Source organism: Blennius ocellaris, assembly GCF_963422515.1.
Source record: "Blennius ocellaris genome assembly, chromosome: 17".
NCBI lineage: Eukaryota > Metazoa > Chordata > Actinopteri > Blenniiformes > Blenniidae > Blennius > Blennius ocellaris.
The window spans coordinates 22,278,324-22,293,730 of NC_137666.1; the positions used below are offsets into that span (position 1 = coordinate 22,278,324).

Below are 15,407 nucleotides of genomic sequence, written 5' to 3' on the forward strand. Positions count from 1 at the left end.
GTGATCCGCCTCCGGCGTCCTTCCCGTTTGTTGAGGCGACGCCACTGACCAGCCACTCTGGTGGTCAGGTGACGTCCAGAGACACGGAGACTCAAAGTCACAGGACGTCACTGAAACAAGTCAAAGTCAAACAGACAAGAAAGAAAATGATCATTTACATTTATAGGTTTGTTGCCATAGTGGTGGAAGTATAAGAAATATTGAAACGTGAACATTTCAGTTGTAACATAAAGCCAAACTATTTAAACTGTTAAATTGATGGATGGTCGTTTCATTGTGTGAATTCAATTACAGCCAACATGACCTTTTCTATACTATTGTAATGTTTTGAGACTTGCCTGTATAATAACTTAACTTAACTTAATAACTTAAAACTGCTGTCAGATGTTTTAAGAAGTAAAACCCCAGTCATGTGTTACACAATGTGTTTCAAGAGAAGCCCCAAACAACGATTCACCTCAAATACGAGCCAAAGTCCATCATGTGAGAGCCGGAGTGGGAACAATGAAATGAGATGTTTGTTGGTTGTTTTCATTTATAGAGATGAGGCAACATTCTTAATTAGCTTCAAATCTCCACAAAAGTTGACACATAAAAATGTGCTTCAAAACCACTGAACAAGCCTTCAAATGTTTTATTGTAAAGAAAAAAAATACAATCCAAATCCTGGACTGAGCGCTGTAAAGACAGGATGCAGAGTTAAGATGTCTCCTGTTTTGTTCAACAAGGGTTTACAATGTCCAGACTTACACCTGGAAGAAGATCCCAGGCTGAACCGCCACTAAATCAGATTTAAAACCAAAATCTGTTTAAGAGCAAAACAGACAGAGGCTTTGTGTGTGTGTGTGTGTGTGTGTGTGTGTGTGTGTGTGTGTGTGTGTGTGTGTGTGTGTGTGTGTGTGTGTGTGTGTGTGTGTGTGTGTGTGTGTGTGTGTGTGTGTGGATGAGGGCGGCGTTCAAGGCATCATGTGATGACTGGAGAGGAAACTGCCACAACAGCTCTTACGACAAATAACCCTGCAGTTCGCCTCAAGGGATTCAACCCAAATATATATATATATATATATATGCTTTTATTCAATTTCAATTGATCTCATTAGAAAGCACTTTGCATTTTCTTTACACCACTTAAGAATAATCCCCCTTTGATAATAAATGACGCCAAACATGTTTTGTGGCATCAAACTCCAATTTGCACTCAAACTGAACCTTGAAGGCTTCCTACGGTTTCACTCACATTTCTGAGAAGGTTCTTCATAATGAACTCCTCTCTGACCTTAAAAAAGAAAGTTGTACAAGCCTCTCTTCTTTTTTACCGTGATTATAAATCCAAGCAAGTGCTCCTATATATATGTAATATTCAGATTTTGTTTTTACTTTGGCTGTCGTCTTCCAGGCGGCGTGGAATCAAGTCGTCTGCGTAGTTTTCCTGCAGAAGTCTGTCAAAGACAGCGCCAGCAGTACTGCTCACTGTGGACACACACACACACACACACACACACACACACACACACACACACACACACACACACACACACACACACACACACACACACACACCACACACACACACACACACACACACACACACACACACACACACAGGTTAAGCCTGTATATCTCAGTACAGTTCAGTCTTTCAGCTCTCCGTGTTTTATATGAGACTAAACTTTGCGTTTTCTTGCAGTAAATTTGTCAGAACATGAAGGAATTTGTCAGAACATTTCAGTGAGTGCATCACAGACTTTAGATTCATTAATGAAACTAAAAGAAAGAAAGAAAGATGATGAATGTATTCAAATGCACAAAGATGTAAATGGGAATATTCAACTTCAAACAGTATTTAATCTGCGCGATTAGTTTAATTAAAAAGTAGTAAAGTTGCAAACTATTTGCTGAAAATGACAAAATAGTTACTTAAATAAAGTGTTTTTTTGTTTACGTATATATATACATATATACAAATTATGAACATACATATACACACACACACACACAAAATAAAACATACAAAACAGAAATAAACACACAAGAACAACAACAAAGAAAAGCAATCAGACAAATAAATAAAGTGAGAACAGAACAAGCTAACTTTAACCAGACGTAGGTTGTTGTTTGCGTGTAGCTGGCGTTGTGGTTTCACCTGGAGTTGACAGAGACGTTTTATTATTTCAACAAGGTCACGTCTTTCAAATTTCATATGTCTTTCCAGTTTAGCCCAGTTATTGGTGAATGGATCCTTTTGGAGACGAAGCATGTCAGTCATTGTTTCCAATCCTGTACAAGTCAGTGACCAGGTCTGTCCACTGGTGTCCACTGGTGTCCACTGGTGTCCACTGGTGTCGGTGGGGGGCCGAGGCCTCGTCATGGTTTTTTCACAAGCACATAAAAGGACACTAATGCGTCTGATCGCCTGGAGACAATCAGACACCATGCTGGAACTCCCATGTTTCCTGGTTTAAACATGTTGATGGTGGACTTCAGTTGAAACTGACCTGAAAATCTGAAGTTTGAAAGCGGCCGAGGTCTTTTTCTTTGTTTGGGTTCTTTGTTCAAACCACAATTATCCACAAGGGGGCGCACAGCAAAGCGGGAGATGTTGATTGTCGTCAATGCAGGAGGCTGATATCATAAACTACCTGTGCTAAATTTTAGCGACTAGCAGTTAGCGCTAACGGGACAAGTATAAACTTTGAAGCCCATGTGGTTTACAAATGTATTTTATTTTGAATCAAGTGTGATGCTCTGCGGCGTGGATGTGTGGAGGCGGTCCCATGACGGTTTTTTATTTTGGCTTTTTCATGTGAGCAAAGGACTGTTATGCTATCGATATGCTATCACTATGCTATCACTATGATTGACAGTTCTGGCGGCCAATCGACACGCTGCTAACATGCGTACCAGTCAAAACCTCACATGTACTCTCGTAAGAGGAAGTTACAATATGAAAAAGGGTCAGAATGAGCTCTATGCTAGATTTTTTTCTCCTAAGAAGTTTAAAGAATTGATTTAAAGACAATTTAAGCAGCCTGGATACGAGAATACCAGGCGATGACTCCTTATTTGTCTCTAAGATTGTAGATCAGGAGCCACACAGGTCAGGTCCATCTGAGTGACGCCGCAACATATAAATACCATTAACTGCAAAACATTCTTTCAATTTTAGTGTAAAAAACAACTTCGTTTAACAAATTCAGAAAGTCTCTGCATTCCTGAACTGATCCTCATTGGATATTTCAAAACTGATAGTGTATTACACCAGGAATAAGGCTGTTTTTACTGGTGTAGTACTGAAGCCTGGTGAGATGGATGGATGTAACACCCCATCTGACAGCATACAGCCAGCAGAGAGGTTTAATGAAGCTCCGCTAACGTTTCTAACGTTTATTCGGGGCCAGAAATACAACATGGAGACAATGTGGAGGAAACAACGGTCTGGTTGAAGCTAACAGCCGGTACAAAGAGAAAGTTCACTCATTATTACTGTAAGTAAGTAAATAGCTTTATTTATGTAGCGCGTTTCACAGACAGTGGTCACAAAGTGTTTCACAGTAAACGATCATGTGATCAGGTACAGAGTTCAAGAAGCTTAAAATGAAATCACACAGGATCAGTGGTCTAAAAATTCTTCGCAGTGCTGGGATACAAACAACTCAAGTGGCTAAATAGGGAGGTAAAAATGCTTAAAGAGCAGCAACACAGTGCAGGTAGTGCTTTTATAAGCACCGAATAGTAAGAGTTACTTACTGCTTCATGCCAAAAGTAATAGTCTTTGGAGCAGCAGAAACAACATGGTTCTCTATGGGCAGTTGACTGTGTGACAGTGGAGGGACAGATTCACACAAACACCTAACAATGTGACTATGTTCACTGCAGTGTTACACAAATCCCTGCAACCTTCATTTGCTCATTCTACTTGAATTGATATGTGGTTCATCATATGTTCAGTCCCTGCACATCAGTTGGGCTGAGGGCGTGAAATGATTCCTGCTCCAGCTGTAAATCCACTCCTTGGCAACTGTTGTCTAACTTTTGTAATTCCACATGGAAATGTATCATCCCTTTTGTATGTATTCTCACTTATGTCATTCCGTGTTTGTGAGAGAGGGAGTTTATTTGGAAACCCAGTGTGTGTGATGTGGCTCTTTTTAAGCACCAGCGTCATATTGGTGCTCTTGGTCTCTGACTGGCCGGCCAAAACATCACATCATGGATAATCAGTCATCTGAGGTTTCACTGATCGTCAAAAGCCAGCAGTGATATTTCTGGGATATAAAATGCTCAACATGATTGAAATGGTCACTGTGAATCCCAAACAGCACATCTGTATCTCAGGAGCAAAACGACGACAATTTACTGCATGTGTTTACATTTCCTGCCCGTCTCAGACCTGGACTTTGATCTCCCTTTGTTTCTCTGTCGTCTATGGTGATTTATGATGATTCCAACACCGCCGTTGATCAAAAGCCTTCGGCGGTGTTGATTTCCTGTGTGTGGCTCAGTCTCTGCTCAGCAGACAGATAAACAGATGGAGGTGGTTCCATCCTTTTAGACACGCTGTTATTTTGGAGAAAGAGTGTGGACACACTGGAGGGGTGGGGGACGTTTGCTGACACTTGACTTGTGAACACGCTAACAGGCGTGAGCGGCGTACAATGGCGGAGGCGGCGGCTCGTTACCGCTGCAGCCCAGCGCCGGCCTGTGGACAGCAGCCGCACTGTGTTCTGACCCCCGAGGCAAGGTCAAGCAAGTCAGGCTGAACTAATTCCACTTTTCAAAAGACTGTTTATCAAAAGCAGTTAGTGACGGTAGTGGTGAGGAGGGGTCATGCATCAGTACGGCAGCGCAGCCTTTCAGTGGTAATTATGGAATCAAAGCTGCTATGGAATTATTCCTGAACACGAAAACCGGAACAATTAGGAAAGTCCATTAAACAGCTATTATTGACATAAATGAAAACTTTTTGGGGGGAATCTCCCCGTTGTTCAAACCTCCCTTTCATTGCCTGTAACTTTAAGTCTTTTATGGGAACGAGGAAACAATGATGAAAGTGTGAATGTGCCTGTAGAAGAGTCAGTGTGTCTGATTTGAGTCCAGGACGTTGGCTGCAGTGTGACTTCTGACCGCTCAACGTCCAGTCTGGCTTTTTTTAGTTTCACAGCGCAGAGACGCCGCCGGAGTTGGAGAAGTTGCTGCTGGTTGGACTTCAAAGTTGAGGATTTGAGGAAAAGCAAAATCGAAGCTCCACTAAAATCTCTGACAGACCTCAGCATCAGTACCCGACTGCTTCTCCTCATCTGCTTTGATCAACAGAGGATTTTCTACACACTGTTTGTGTGCCTGTTTACATTTATTGGATAGTTGTGGAATAGTAAAAACCACAAGTCTATTCAGATTATTTGAACCAGAGGTCTGAAACATTCCCCATCAAATGAGCCGCTTTCCACCAAATAAAGTCCTTTTGAAACAAAATAACATGTTTAATTAAAAAAGTTCTAATTGTGTTTCATGACTACAGTTTAGAATTTGAGCTTTTATGGCCTGACTTTTATGTCAGGCCATAAATTGGATAGCTTTTATGACTGAGCAGCACTTAAAACCTCTTTAGCCAAATTTAACTGATCGAGCTAGTTTGGTTGTTTTTAAAGTTTGGCCATTTTATTCTAGCAATGTTCATCATTTTAGCTTTTTTAACTGTTTGACCTGTTTTTGCTCCATTCTTCATATCTGACAGCTTCTAACATTTTGGTCCTTTTTTTTTTTTTTTGCCAATTATCCTTCTAACACCTTTTTCCTTTCTTTTTCTTTTGAGCAATTTTAGCAGTATGTCGCCTTTTTTAAATAGCAATTTTAGCCTTTTTAACCATTTTATCCAAGAGAGTATTTTTGGAAATAAGCCAGGATGGATTTTGTTTTAAACATGATTTTCAGGAGGCTTCAGAGCCAATACAGAAGAACTAGAGAGCCACCAGTTTCCTCCAGAGCTGCAGGTTAAAGACCCCTGATTGAAGCCAACACATCCACTTCCATGGTTTTACAGCTCCTTCAGTGTTTCATCTAATAACTCCATGGTGAACTCAAGCACATGAACACAGTTCGCAGCAGATCCCTGCTGGACAAACGGGGTCTAAAACATTCATTTTAAAGCTCCATGATGTCTTTGGTGGTAGTATACTTAGCTGATCACCTGCAAAACAAAAGTGCAAAAATGCACATATGGAAAACATCAGCAGTCATGGCATCTGATCCCGTCAGACTTTGTTCCTGTTATGTCTGTAGAGCTCAAGCTGAAAGTTTCTCATCTATAATTTTAGGAACCTGATTTTAACCGGGACTGTGTGACATACACATGTAAATGTTATCTGCATGTCGACCTGCTGTGAGATGTGAATTTCTACTGCGGATGAATGTGAAACAAAAGAACAACCTTGTAACTCAGCAGACACATGACTCATCAACAGGAAAACCAAAACTTCATGATGAGAGGAAACATGGATTTTTAAGTTGAATTGCATCATTTTTTAGTCATTACTGACTTTTGCCACACAAAATAAAGTGCAAACCTTGTAATGTTTTGACCGAAGAACCAAGTTCACTTTAAAGCTCTTATAAAGGAACAACTCAGGGGAACTAAAAGTGGATGAAAAAGCAAGGTGAAACGATGAGTCACGATCGTTTTGGAAAGTCGTTTTAGAGATAGCAGCTTGAGAAGATTTTACAATTTGCTACATATCAGCTCATACGCTTCACACTTTTCAATCACAAGAGTGAATATTCCCTGCAGATGTGACTCATGCTGTTGTCATGGTCTTTTTTATGTTAAACTCCTTATATTAGTTGACATTTCATTGTCTGATCATTAGAAGTGACATGCTGTATATGCTTCTGGAGGCCAGCGTGCATAGATCCAACAAGAGTCAAAGTCCTTCTGAAGACCACATCAATCCAGAGCTCACCACAAACTGAGTCTCAACTAGTCACAGAAGTTCTTTTCTTCCAAAAATCTGCTGACGTCTCAATTTGGGTGAATCACCAGTTGTTCGTCCCACAGAGGACGTGGTGTACTGTGACGCAACAATTATTAGAAAGTAGTTTTTGATATTTGTATTAAGATGTTTCAGCTGTGAAAAATGGTGGAACAATTAAAAAAAGCAAAACTTTAAAAGAATGGAAGAGAATACATTTGATGAATAACACAATGTATAACTGATACCAGAGCCACAAACAGGCGGAAACCATGTTGAGTGGTAGAAACCAGTCATATACAATCATACTCTGCAGAGAAGAGAAGAGAAGAGAAGAGAAGAGAAGAGAAGAGAAGAGAAGAGAAGAGAAGAGAAGAGAAGAGAAGAGAAGAGAAGAGAAGAGAAGAGAAGTGAAGAGAAGAGAAGAGAAGAGAAGAGAAGAGAAGAGAAGAGAAGAGAAGAAAAAAGCAAATATTAAAATGTCCAATAACCAAGTGTTTTACATGTATTTGTTAAAAATGTGAAAACTGTCTGAGCTTGCCACATGATGTGTGAAGAGTTCAGGATGTTTTCACAGATTGTAAGCAACAGTAGTATTGTGCTGCTTTTCACAGCTGCATCAATGATGTCAGTGTTGTGAAGCGAGACAGAGTATATATTCACAAATCTGCAGAAAAATAACACCATAAAACAGCTCATTTTCCTAGAACTAATTTCTCCTTGTAGTTGTTAACAAAGTTTTTGAATCTGGTTGAGTCTTTGTCATTTCTTGCCAGTATCCAGCTGTGAGATTATTACTAATACTCCACAACATTATTTCTTCAAACTGTGCAGATCACAGAAACAGAAGTGTTCAAACATTTCTCTCAAAGACGTTCAGTCTTGCTTTCGACTGAAAAAGTCTGCGTGTGACCGAACTGGACACAGGAATTGATGAGTGACGGTGCATCAGTGACACTCAGGGGGAACAGAGTGTGAGATGACAGCAGTGACAAGCTGCTCCACGTCATGGTTCAACATATTCTGCTTTCACCAGGCAGCTAACTGTCGTTGTTGTGGCACATTGTAAAGAAACAGAGATCAGCAGTGCCCCCCGAGGAGCTGCCATGTTTTCCCAGGACCAGACAAGAAATATGAGTGAAGCAGACAGATAATAGGGGTAATAGAAAACACATGACAGCCGACACAGCGGTGTGTTGTGCTGTTTCTGTGAGGAGCCATCTTTAAATCACTGAGACTGTTTGGTTTCAGCGGGTTATTTATCTCGTTGAGTCTGAATGCTGACAGAGGCAAATAAAAAACAACGTCCGAGGGAACGAAGACACTCAGATTTGATCTCAGCTGTTTTGTCGTTCCTTTTTGTCATAATTAGTTCAATAATCCGTTTCCTGCAAGGACAAGGAAGGTGTTTAGCAGAGCCTCTTCAGGTCGCCTGCAAGGCAGCTTGTGCACTTTAAAGTTTCAATTCACTTAAGACGAACTCAGAAGAACAACGCATGCTCCACCTACGATGCTCCACCGACGTTGCGCAAACCTACGATGCTCCACCTACGATCCAGTTGGGTCATTTGTCTGACCAAGCAACAATGAAACAGAACTTTATTGTGAAATCCTAATCAGGAGAGAACAAGTTACACTTAAAAGTAACTTAGAAATGACTGAAATCAAGTATTCACATTCAGTATAATGGAGGAACTGCCTGCTCAGGGTCATTCATGTGAATTAGCTGGGAAACATTTAAAACCTGCAGAGAAACATCTCAAGTGAGCAGGAAATCAGGTCAGTTCTTCAAAAATAGCATTTAAAAAAATCCTTTATTAAAAAAAAAAAGGATTTTCTATTCTACCAAGAAAGCATTCAAAGTGACTTGTTATTGAACAAAAAAATCAGAATGTCACAGAGTGAAGGATTCTTTTAACAGTCGCTACGATGCTTCAGCGGTTAAATCTTCCAGTGTGTGTGTGTGTGTGTGTGTGGGTGTGTGTGTGTTTCCTTCATAGCATTGGCTCCATTGTGCAGCTCATTCAATAAAAAGTTGTAATTGTTTCTAATCACATTAACCAATAAGTCTTTAAGAGCATGTTTCCACATGTGTACCATGAAATCATGGTAAACAGATCATACTACATGTACTTACAGTTGATTGAATAACATGGGCAAAAATAACCCCTTTTAATAATGAAAGGCTTTCTTCCACAGAGAGAGCTGTTTCCCTCTGCAACAGTCTCAATCTTACAGTAAATCAAACTCCATATTAATTGTAGTGTTGGTGAAAGATGTTTCTATATCATAATATACCAAGTATGCATTAAATCGAAAGTTACGACTGTAACTACGGTTCTATTTCATCCCTGCTGCGCGCCAGAGGTGGTGCTTAAAGCACTGGAGGACTCATACCTCACTGAGAAGCCTCCAAACATTGAAGGACCACGTTCAGTGGATGAGGAGTAGCGACATCCACATTCTAGAACCTGTAAAATGTGCAGGGCGTCATCCATGAGGCAGCAGCACATGTTTGCTCCGGGGGCACTCCCTTAATGGCAGCCCAAGACGTAGACACACTCCCGGGAGAATGACAACGTGCACTCGACGGTACAGGGCAGCTTGACGCCAGATATGAATGGTGAATAGTATTCACAATCCATTTAGATAAGCACTGCCTGGACAGTGCAGAGCCTTTGGTGGGACCCCCATAACACACAAAAAGCTGTGCAGACGTGGGTGTGGCTGCGGTGCTGTCAACATAAAATCTCAGGGCCCGGACCGGGCACAAGAGTTTCGATCTGGTCCCATCTTCTCCTGATGGGGGTCATACTGTGCAAGCTGATTAAAATTTGAACCGGACAGCACCTTGGGGATAAAAGCAGCGTTTGGCCATAATGTGACACCCCGTACCACCGGGGGGCCACTTCAGACACGACGGGCTGACTGACAATGCATGCAACTCACCGACACGTTTTGCCAAGACGATGGCGAGTAAAAACGCAGTCTTTCGTGCCCCCCACTGTGGCTCCGCATTGGCCAGGGGCTCAAAGGGAGGCTGGCACAAGCTATTCAGCACCAAGGGCAGGTCCCATGTCGGGGCTCATGGAGCCCTGTGGGGGTGAAGTCTCAGAGCCCCCTTGAGAAACAAAACCACAAGGCTTTGGCCCCCCCACTGTGCCATTGTCGATTGTAGCATGTCGGTCCGATATTGCAGCGACTTTTAAGATGGATGGAGTCCAACCCTTATCGAGGAGAGACTGCAGGAACTCCAGAACCTTGGGCACAGAGCAAATCACTGGGTCCTCCCCATGGCTCTCGCACCATTCCACAAACAATTTCCACCTGTTGGCATACTGGAGCTGAGTGGACTGTGCTCTGGCATTCAGGATGGTATGCCTGACAGGTTCCGCACATCCACTCAGTAGGGCATTGGGCCTTTCAGTAGCCAAACACATAAGCGAAGGTGGTGGGGATTGGGATGCCAAACCTGACCCCCCCTGCTGGGACAACAGATCCTTCCTGTCGGGCAGACAACATGGATCAGTGAAACAGAGTCTCCACAGTAAGGGGAACCATGTCCGAGCTGGCCAGAAGGGGGCCACCAGAAAAAACATGAGGCCCTCCTGGAGAACTCTCTGAAGTGTCTGTCGAATCAGAGGTAGCGGTGGAAAGGATGCGCCAACGCATCTTGGCCCAGAGGGCTGGTGGTTTCTCTCAGGGAAAAGCAAAGGGGGCAGTGGGTTGATTCCCTCGAGGCAAACAGATTGACCCTTGCTCTGCCGAGGAGAGGGAGTCGGCAAGCTGGTTCAGATCCCCCGGTAGATACATGGCACGCAGACTGGCGAGATGGAGGGCAGCCCACCTGAGAAGGTGATGGCAGACTTGCAACAGTTGGCCAGACTTGGTCCCCCCTTGGTGGTTTATGTGGAAGACTGTTGAGGTGTTGTCTGACCGCACAAGTATGTGTTTTCCCCTCAGGATTGGTAAAAAGTGCTCGAGAGCAAGATGCACTGCTCGCAGTTCCAGCACATTGATGTGATCGGTGCTCTCCCACACAGACCACCGACCCCGAACTGTCCTGTGCTGCCAGACAGCCCCCCACCCAGAGAGGCTGGCATCGGTAGTGACAGTCTCGCGGCGGCCTGGGACAGCGCCCAACGAGACGCCTCTCAACAGGAAATCCCTGTCTCTCCAAGGGGCCAAGCCAAGGAGGCACTGGACACCCTGAGCTTCCGGTAACGGTGCCGCTTTGCATCCAGGTGGAAGCCGTTCAGTCACCTCTGCAGGGGGCGGAATGACAGCAGACCCAGCGGGACCACAGCTGTCACGGATTACAGCTTGCCTAAAAGTTGTAGGAAAGTGACATACGGCAACATCCTGTTCACCCGGAAGCGCGTGAGGAGACGGAGAATGTCCCCTACCTGGTGAGAGGTTGGCCATGCCCTCATGGTCATGGTATCCAAGGCCATCCCAATGAACTTCTTCCTCTGCGAGGGTTCGAGGCATGACCTTTCAAAATTGACCCTGATGCCCAACTGGGCCACATGGGCAAGGAGACCAGATGTATCCTGGGCCACGAAGCCCAAAGGGGAGAACTCAAAACTGCCAGTGTCTGCCTCTGTCGGCAAAGCAAGGAAATCGCCTTTGGTGAGGTGCAATAGGGCCATGAAAGGTCTTTCAGATCAACGGATGTGAACCATCCCCCCGGGTCACTGTTCGTAAGACATCCGCTGTAGTTAGCATGTGAAATGGCAACACTTTTAGATAGAGAGTGAGTCTCCTTAGGTCCAATATTGGCTTGTATCTGCCAGTTTTTTTCGTCACAAGGAAGTAGGTGGAGTAGAAGCCTTTGAGGTGTGACAGAGGATCTACTTACTCTATCGCCTCCTTGGCCAGGACAGCGGACAGCTCCTGGTCTAGTTTTGCCTGGGTCACTGATGACAGTGGCTTTTACCTGACTAGAGGTGGGGGGCCGGCATCGGAACTGAAGCTTGTACCCATGAGTCAAGGTGGAGACCACCCACGGGTCCGCAGCATGAGCAGCCCAGTAACTGAACTGCCGGGGGGGGGGGAAACACAGACGATTGGCCCAAAGGCCTCATTCTCTGGCCCTCCAGCCCCTTGGGGCCCTAGAGGGATGGCGGAGGGGACCCTCAGCTTGGGTTTGCCTGGGTGGCAATGGAGCTGGGGTGCAAAAGTTCCCGGTCGGTCTCCATGAAAGTCGCTGTGGACCATAACCCCTACTGGGGTGAACCTGTTGTGGAGGGCAGACACGAGGGACAGTGGAGGGGCCCGAGGTCTAACTGAAGGAGGCACACTCCTATTCAGGCTTGATAGCTGCTGTCTTCTTTCATGCGCCCTGACGGTCCTCGCCAACGTATCATCCGCTGCAGAGCCAAAGAGCTCCCCCGGTTCCACCGGAACACTCCGAAGAGTTCTCCTTGATGCTTCTGTCAAAGGAGGACCGTGCCAGCCACATCTGGTGGCGTGCCTGAACCAGGAAAGACATCTGCCCAAGTTCACGGGACATGAGCGCAAAAGATTGTAAAGCTGCCATGAGCTTCACTGAAGCTCATGGCAGAAGCGTCGACACGGCCCTCCTGCAAGGAAGCCGAGAGGGCGAACATAAGGTGAGCCGAGGAGTTTCCGATACATCCAGCCCATGCACCAGTATTATAGGACCTCACAAGGAGATTGTCAGTTACTCGACATTGAGGTCGAGGGGACCTCACAGATGGTCGGAGGGTTTCCTCCAGTGACACAATGACTGACGCTATGGCTGGCTCAACACATTGGGCATCTGCTCCAAGCCGGCTCCCGCAGCATTGTGCATGGCTGACTGAATTCGGCCATCCGATGAAAGGCGGGAGAGAGCAGTCATATCCCTCCAACAAGCATGCGGCTCTCTCAAATAGTCCACTGATGTGGAGATCAAAAAGGCGGTTGAGAGGCGACCACGCTGGAAGAAGACACTCTCGGAAGCTGATTGATCTTGCTGGGGAATTTCCAACTGCAGGCGCTCCAAGGCCATACGCAGAATATTCTGCATCGAGCTATCCACTGTCTTACTGAACGAGCTCCGAGCCAAGGATGGGGATCCCGGCTCCGAAACCATGGAGGACCGATCTCCATCATTCTCCCGGAAGTGAGAGGCTGAAGCTGCCAGAGAGAGAACATCATCCTCCCTGGTAAGCACCGGCAAAGGCGGGGTCGGTGGCCCCGTCACGTCTGTGGCCATGGCGGGGTGCCGCTCTTGCAAGAGGGACCTCATCCCCGCCAGTTCTGCATGCAAGCGGTCCACTTCCGAGGCAAGCTGGCGCTCACCTTTCGCCTTCTTCCTGGGGAGGTCAGTCCCAGTGCCAGACATGCGACGGCGTCTCAAGCGCCTAGGTTGGAAATACGGCAGCTGTCCGGGGGGGAGGGAGGGAGGGGACATGCTCTACAACAGGAGCCACCTGCTCCAATCTAGACACCCTCAGTGCTTGAGGCATGGAGCTGAAATTCATGCACAGGGTGCCAGATAAGCCCTCTCTAAGGTGGTCAGGATCGAGGCACCCTGGAAAGAGGTCATGGCCATCACCGGCCTCTGGGAGGGCACCACAGGTAGCACAACAGTGGAGCCCTCCATGGTGAAAAGGTCAATTAGCTCCCGTGTACGCGACAGGCTGCGGGAAGGAGGCACATACACCTCCTGCACAGCAGACGCACGTCGCACAGCACCAGCGGCTTGTGCTTCACACGAGGCTATTTAGCTTCCCTGATTAATAGTCAAACTGTGCAAGCTGAGGGGAGAGGAAACACACCTCTAACACAGCAAAACAGTCAGCTGAGAGCTCTATATATATGGCTCTGCGAAAGCCGCAACGCCGTAAGCTGGGAGACGGGAGACGAACGCTACCTTCCCCAGCAAAGGCTGCAGTTAACGTCCCATTAACTAGAAAATATATCAACAGAAGCACCAATAAGCAGGGGGAAGGGGGCGCCCATGCCGCCTGACCAAGCAGAGGTGTACTAATAACACAAATGGTTGCATGAATAACTAAACCACAAACGCGCATGTTAGCGTCGAGCAGCGCGGCGCTAACACCAGGCTAACCGGGCCCTCACTCCACAGCGGGTTAACGGGTCACTACGGCACCATAAACAAACAGAAAAAGGGTTGCGGGAAGCAAACTGCCGTCACCGTCTTATGAGTCAAACTGAGGTAAAGTAACCGCTGTCTACCCGACAAATCACAACTTAAATATCTGTCATCAGCCCATAAACAAATAGCTACAATAACCTTACAGCGCACCGGGAGAGGCGAGAGCGTTTATAGACCGCACCGGGTCTCAAACCCAAAGACCAAATTCACCACTGTCACAGCCTCTGGAGGGCGAATCCCCGCTGCTCCGACCGACACAGTCACAAAGCTCCGAGTGACGGAGGCCGAAGGCGATTCCTTTGAATTTCTACTGCAGCTGTAGAAACAGCGGTATGCGTGGCACCCGAGAAGAAAAAAAAAAAACGAACCTCGGGTGACAACGGAACTTATGACCTTTCTTGGGTCACCCAGGGGTCACAGGTAACATCGTTGGTATGCAGACTCGAACTGCACATACGCGAAGGGAACATTCAGTGCTTTAAGCCCTGATAACATCCCTGGTGGGTTCTGAAGGACTGGGCTCACTGAGTCCGAGGTGTGGACATCTACAACACCTCCGTCTCACAGGCAGTTGCTCCATCCTGCCTCCAGACTGCCACCATCACCTCCAAGACCTCCACAGTGACGGCCTGGAATGACTACTGGCCGGTGGCCCTCACCCTGGTAGTCCTGAAGGGCCGGCTGGTCCTGGGCACATAAAGAGTCCACGTGGTCACTGTGGACTGCCACAGGACATCTACAGGTAGAACCAGTCCACTGACCATACCCTTTCCTCAACGGTCCACACGGCCCTCGGCCACCTGAGAGCAGGAAGTCATACCTCTGTTTGCCCTTTCATCACTCAAACCCTGGTAAGGAACCTGGCAGCACTCAGACTGAGCCCCCCCCCCCCCCCCCCCCCCCCCCCTCTGTCACTGGGTCCTGGACTTCTTCACCTCCAGGACACAGAATGTCAGGATCCATGAAATCTTCTCCACCCCATCGCTGTCAGCACTGCCCCCCCCCCCCCCCCCCCCCCCCATGGAAGTGTGCTGAGCTCCCTGCTCTTCACCTTGATGACGTAGGGCTGCTCTGCCACACAGCCCAGCTGCCATACAGAGTCTGCTGCGTGGCTGCAGCTGCTCCGCTGGAGAGGCTGGACGAGACTCCACGAGGACAACGCTCCACCTGAGACATTTACACCAGCAGATGCAGGAAGAGAACACTCTGCAGCTCAATAGACTAAAAAAAAATTTACTGGTCTGACGATCAAAATCCTTGAATCTTTGAAACTGAGCAAAATCACTCATATTTCACAATTTCTACTTGAACAA

The 15,407-nt window shown here is 46.2% G+C and overlaps 1 protein-coding gene across 1 annotated transcript in view; it reads right to left on the minus strand.

The window, feature by feature from the left end:
- ltk (leukocyte receptor tyrosine kinase) overlaps positions 1-1,406 on the minus strand; it is a 49,066-nt gene extending 47,660 nt beyond the window's left edge. The window contains exons 1-2 of the mRNA XM_080512439.1: positions 1,378-1,406; positions 1-110 (exon numbers count right to left, since the gene is read on the minus strand). The exon at positions 1-110 is cut by the window's left edge and continues 19 nt beyond it. Of these exons, the coding sequence (XP_080368565.1) occupies positions 1-110; position 1,378 (111 nt within the window). The 5' untranslated portion in view covers positions 1,379-1,406. The remainder of the gene's footprint in view (positions 111-1,377) is intronic.
- Between the last annotated feature and the right edge of the window lie 14,001 nt (positions 1,407-15,407).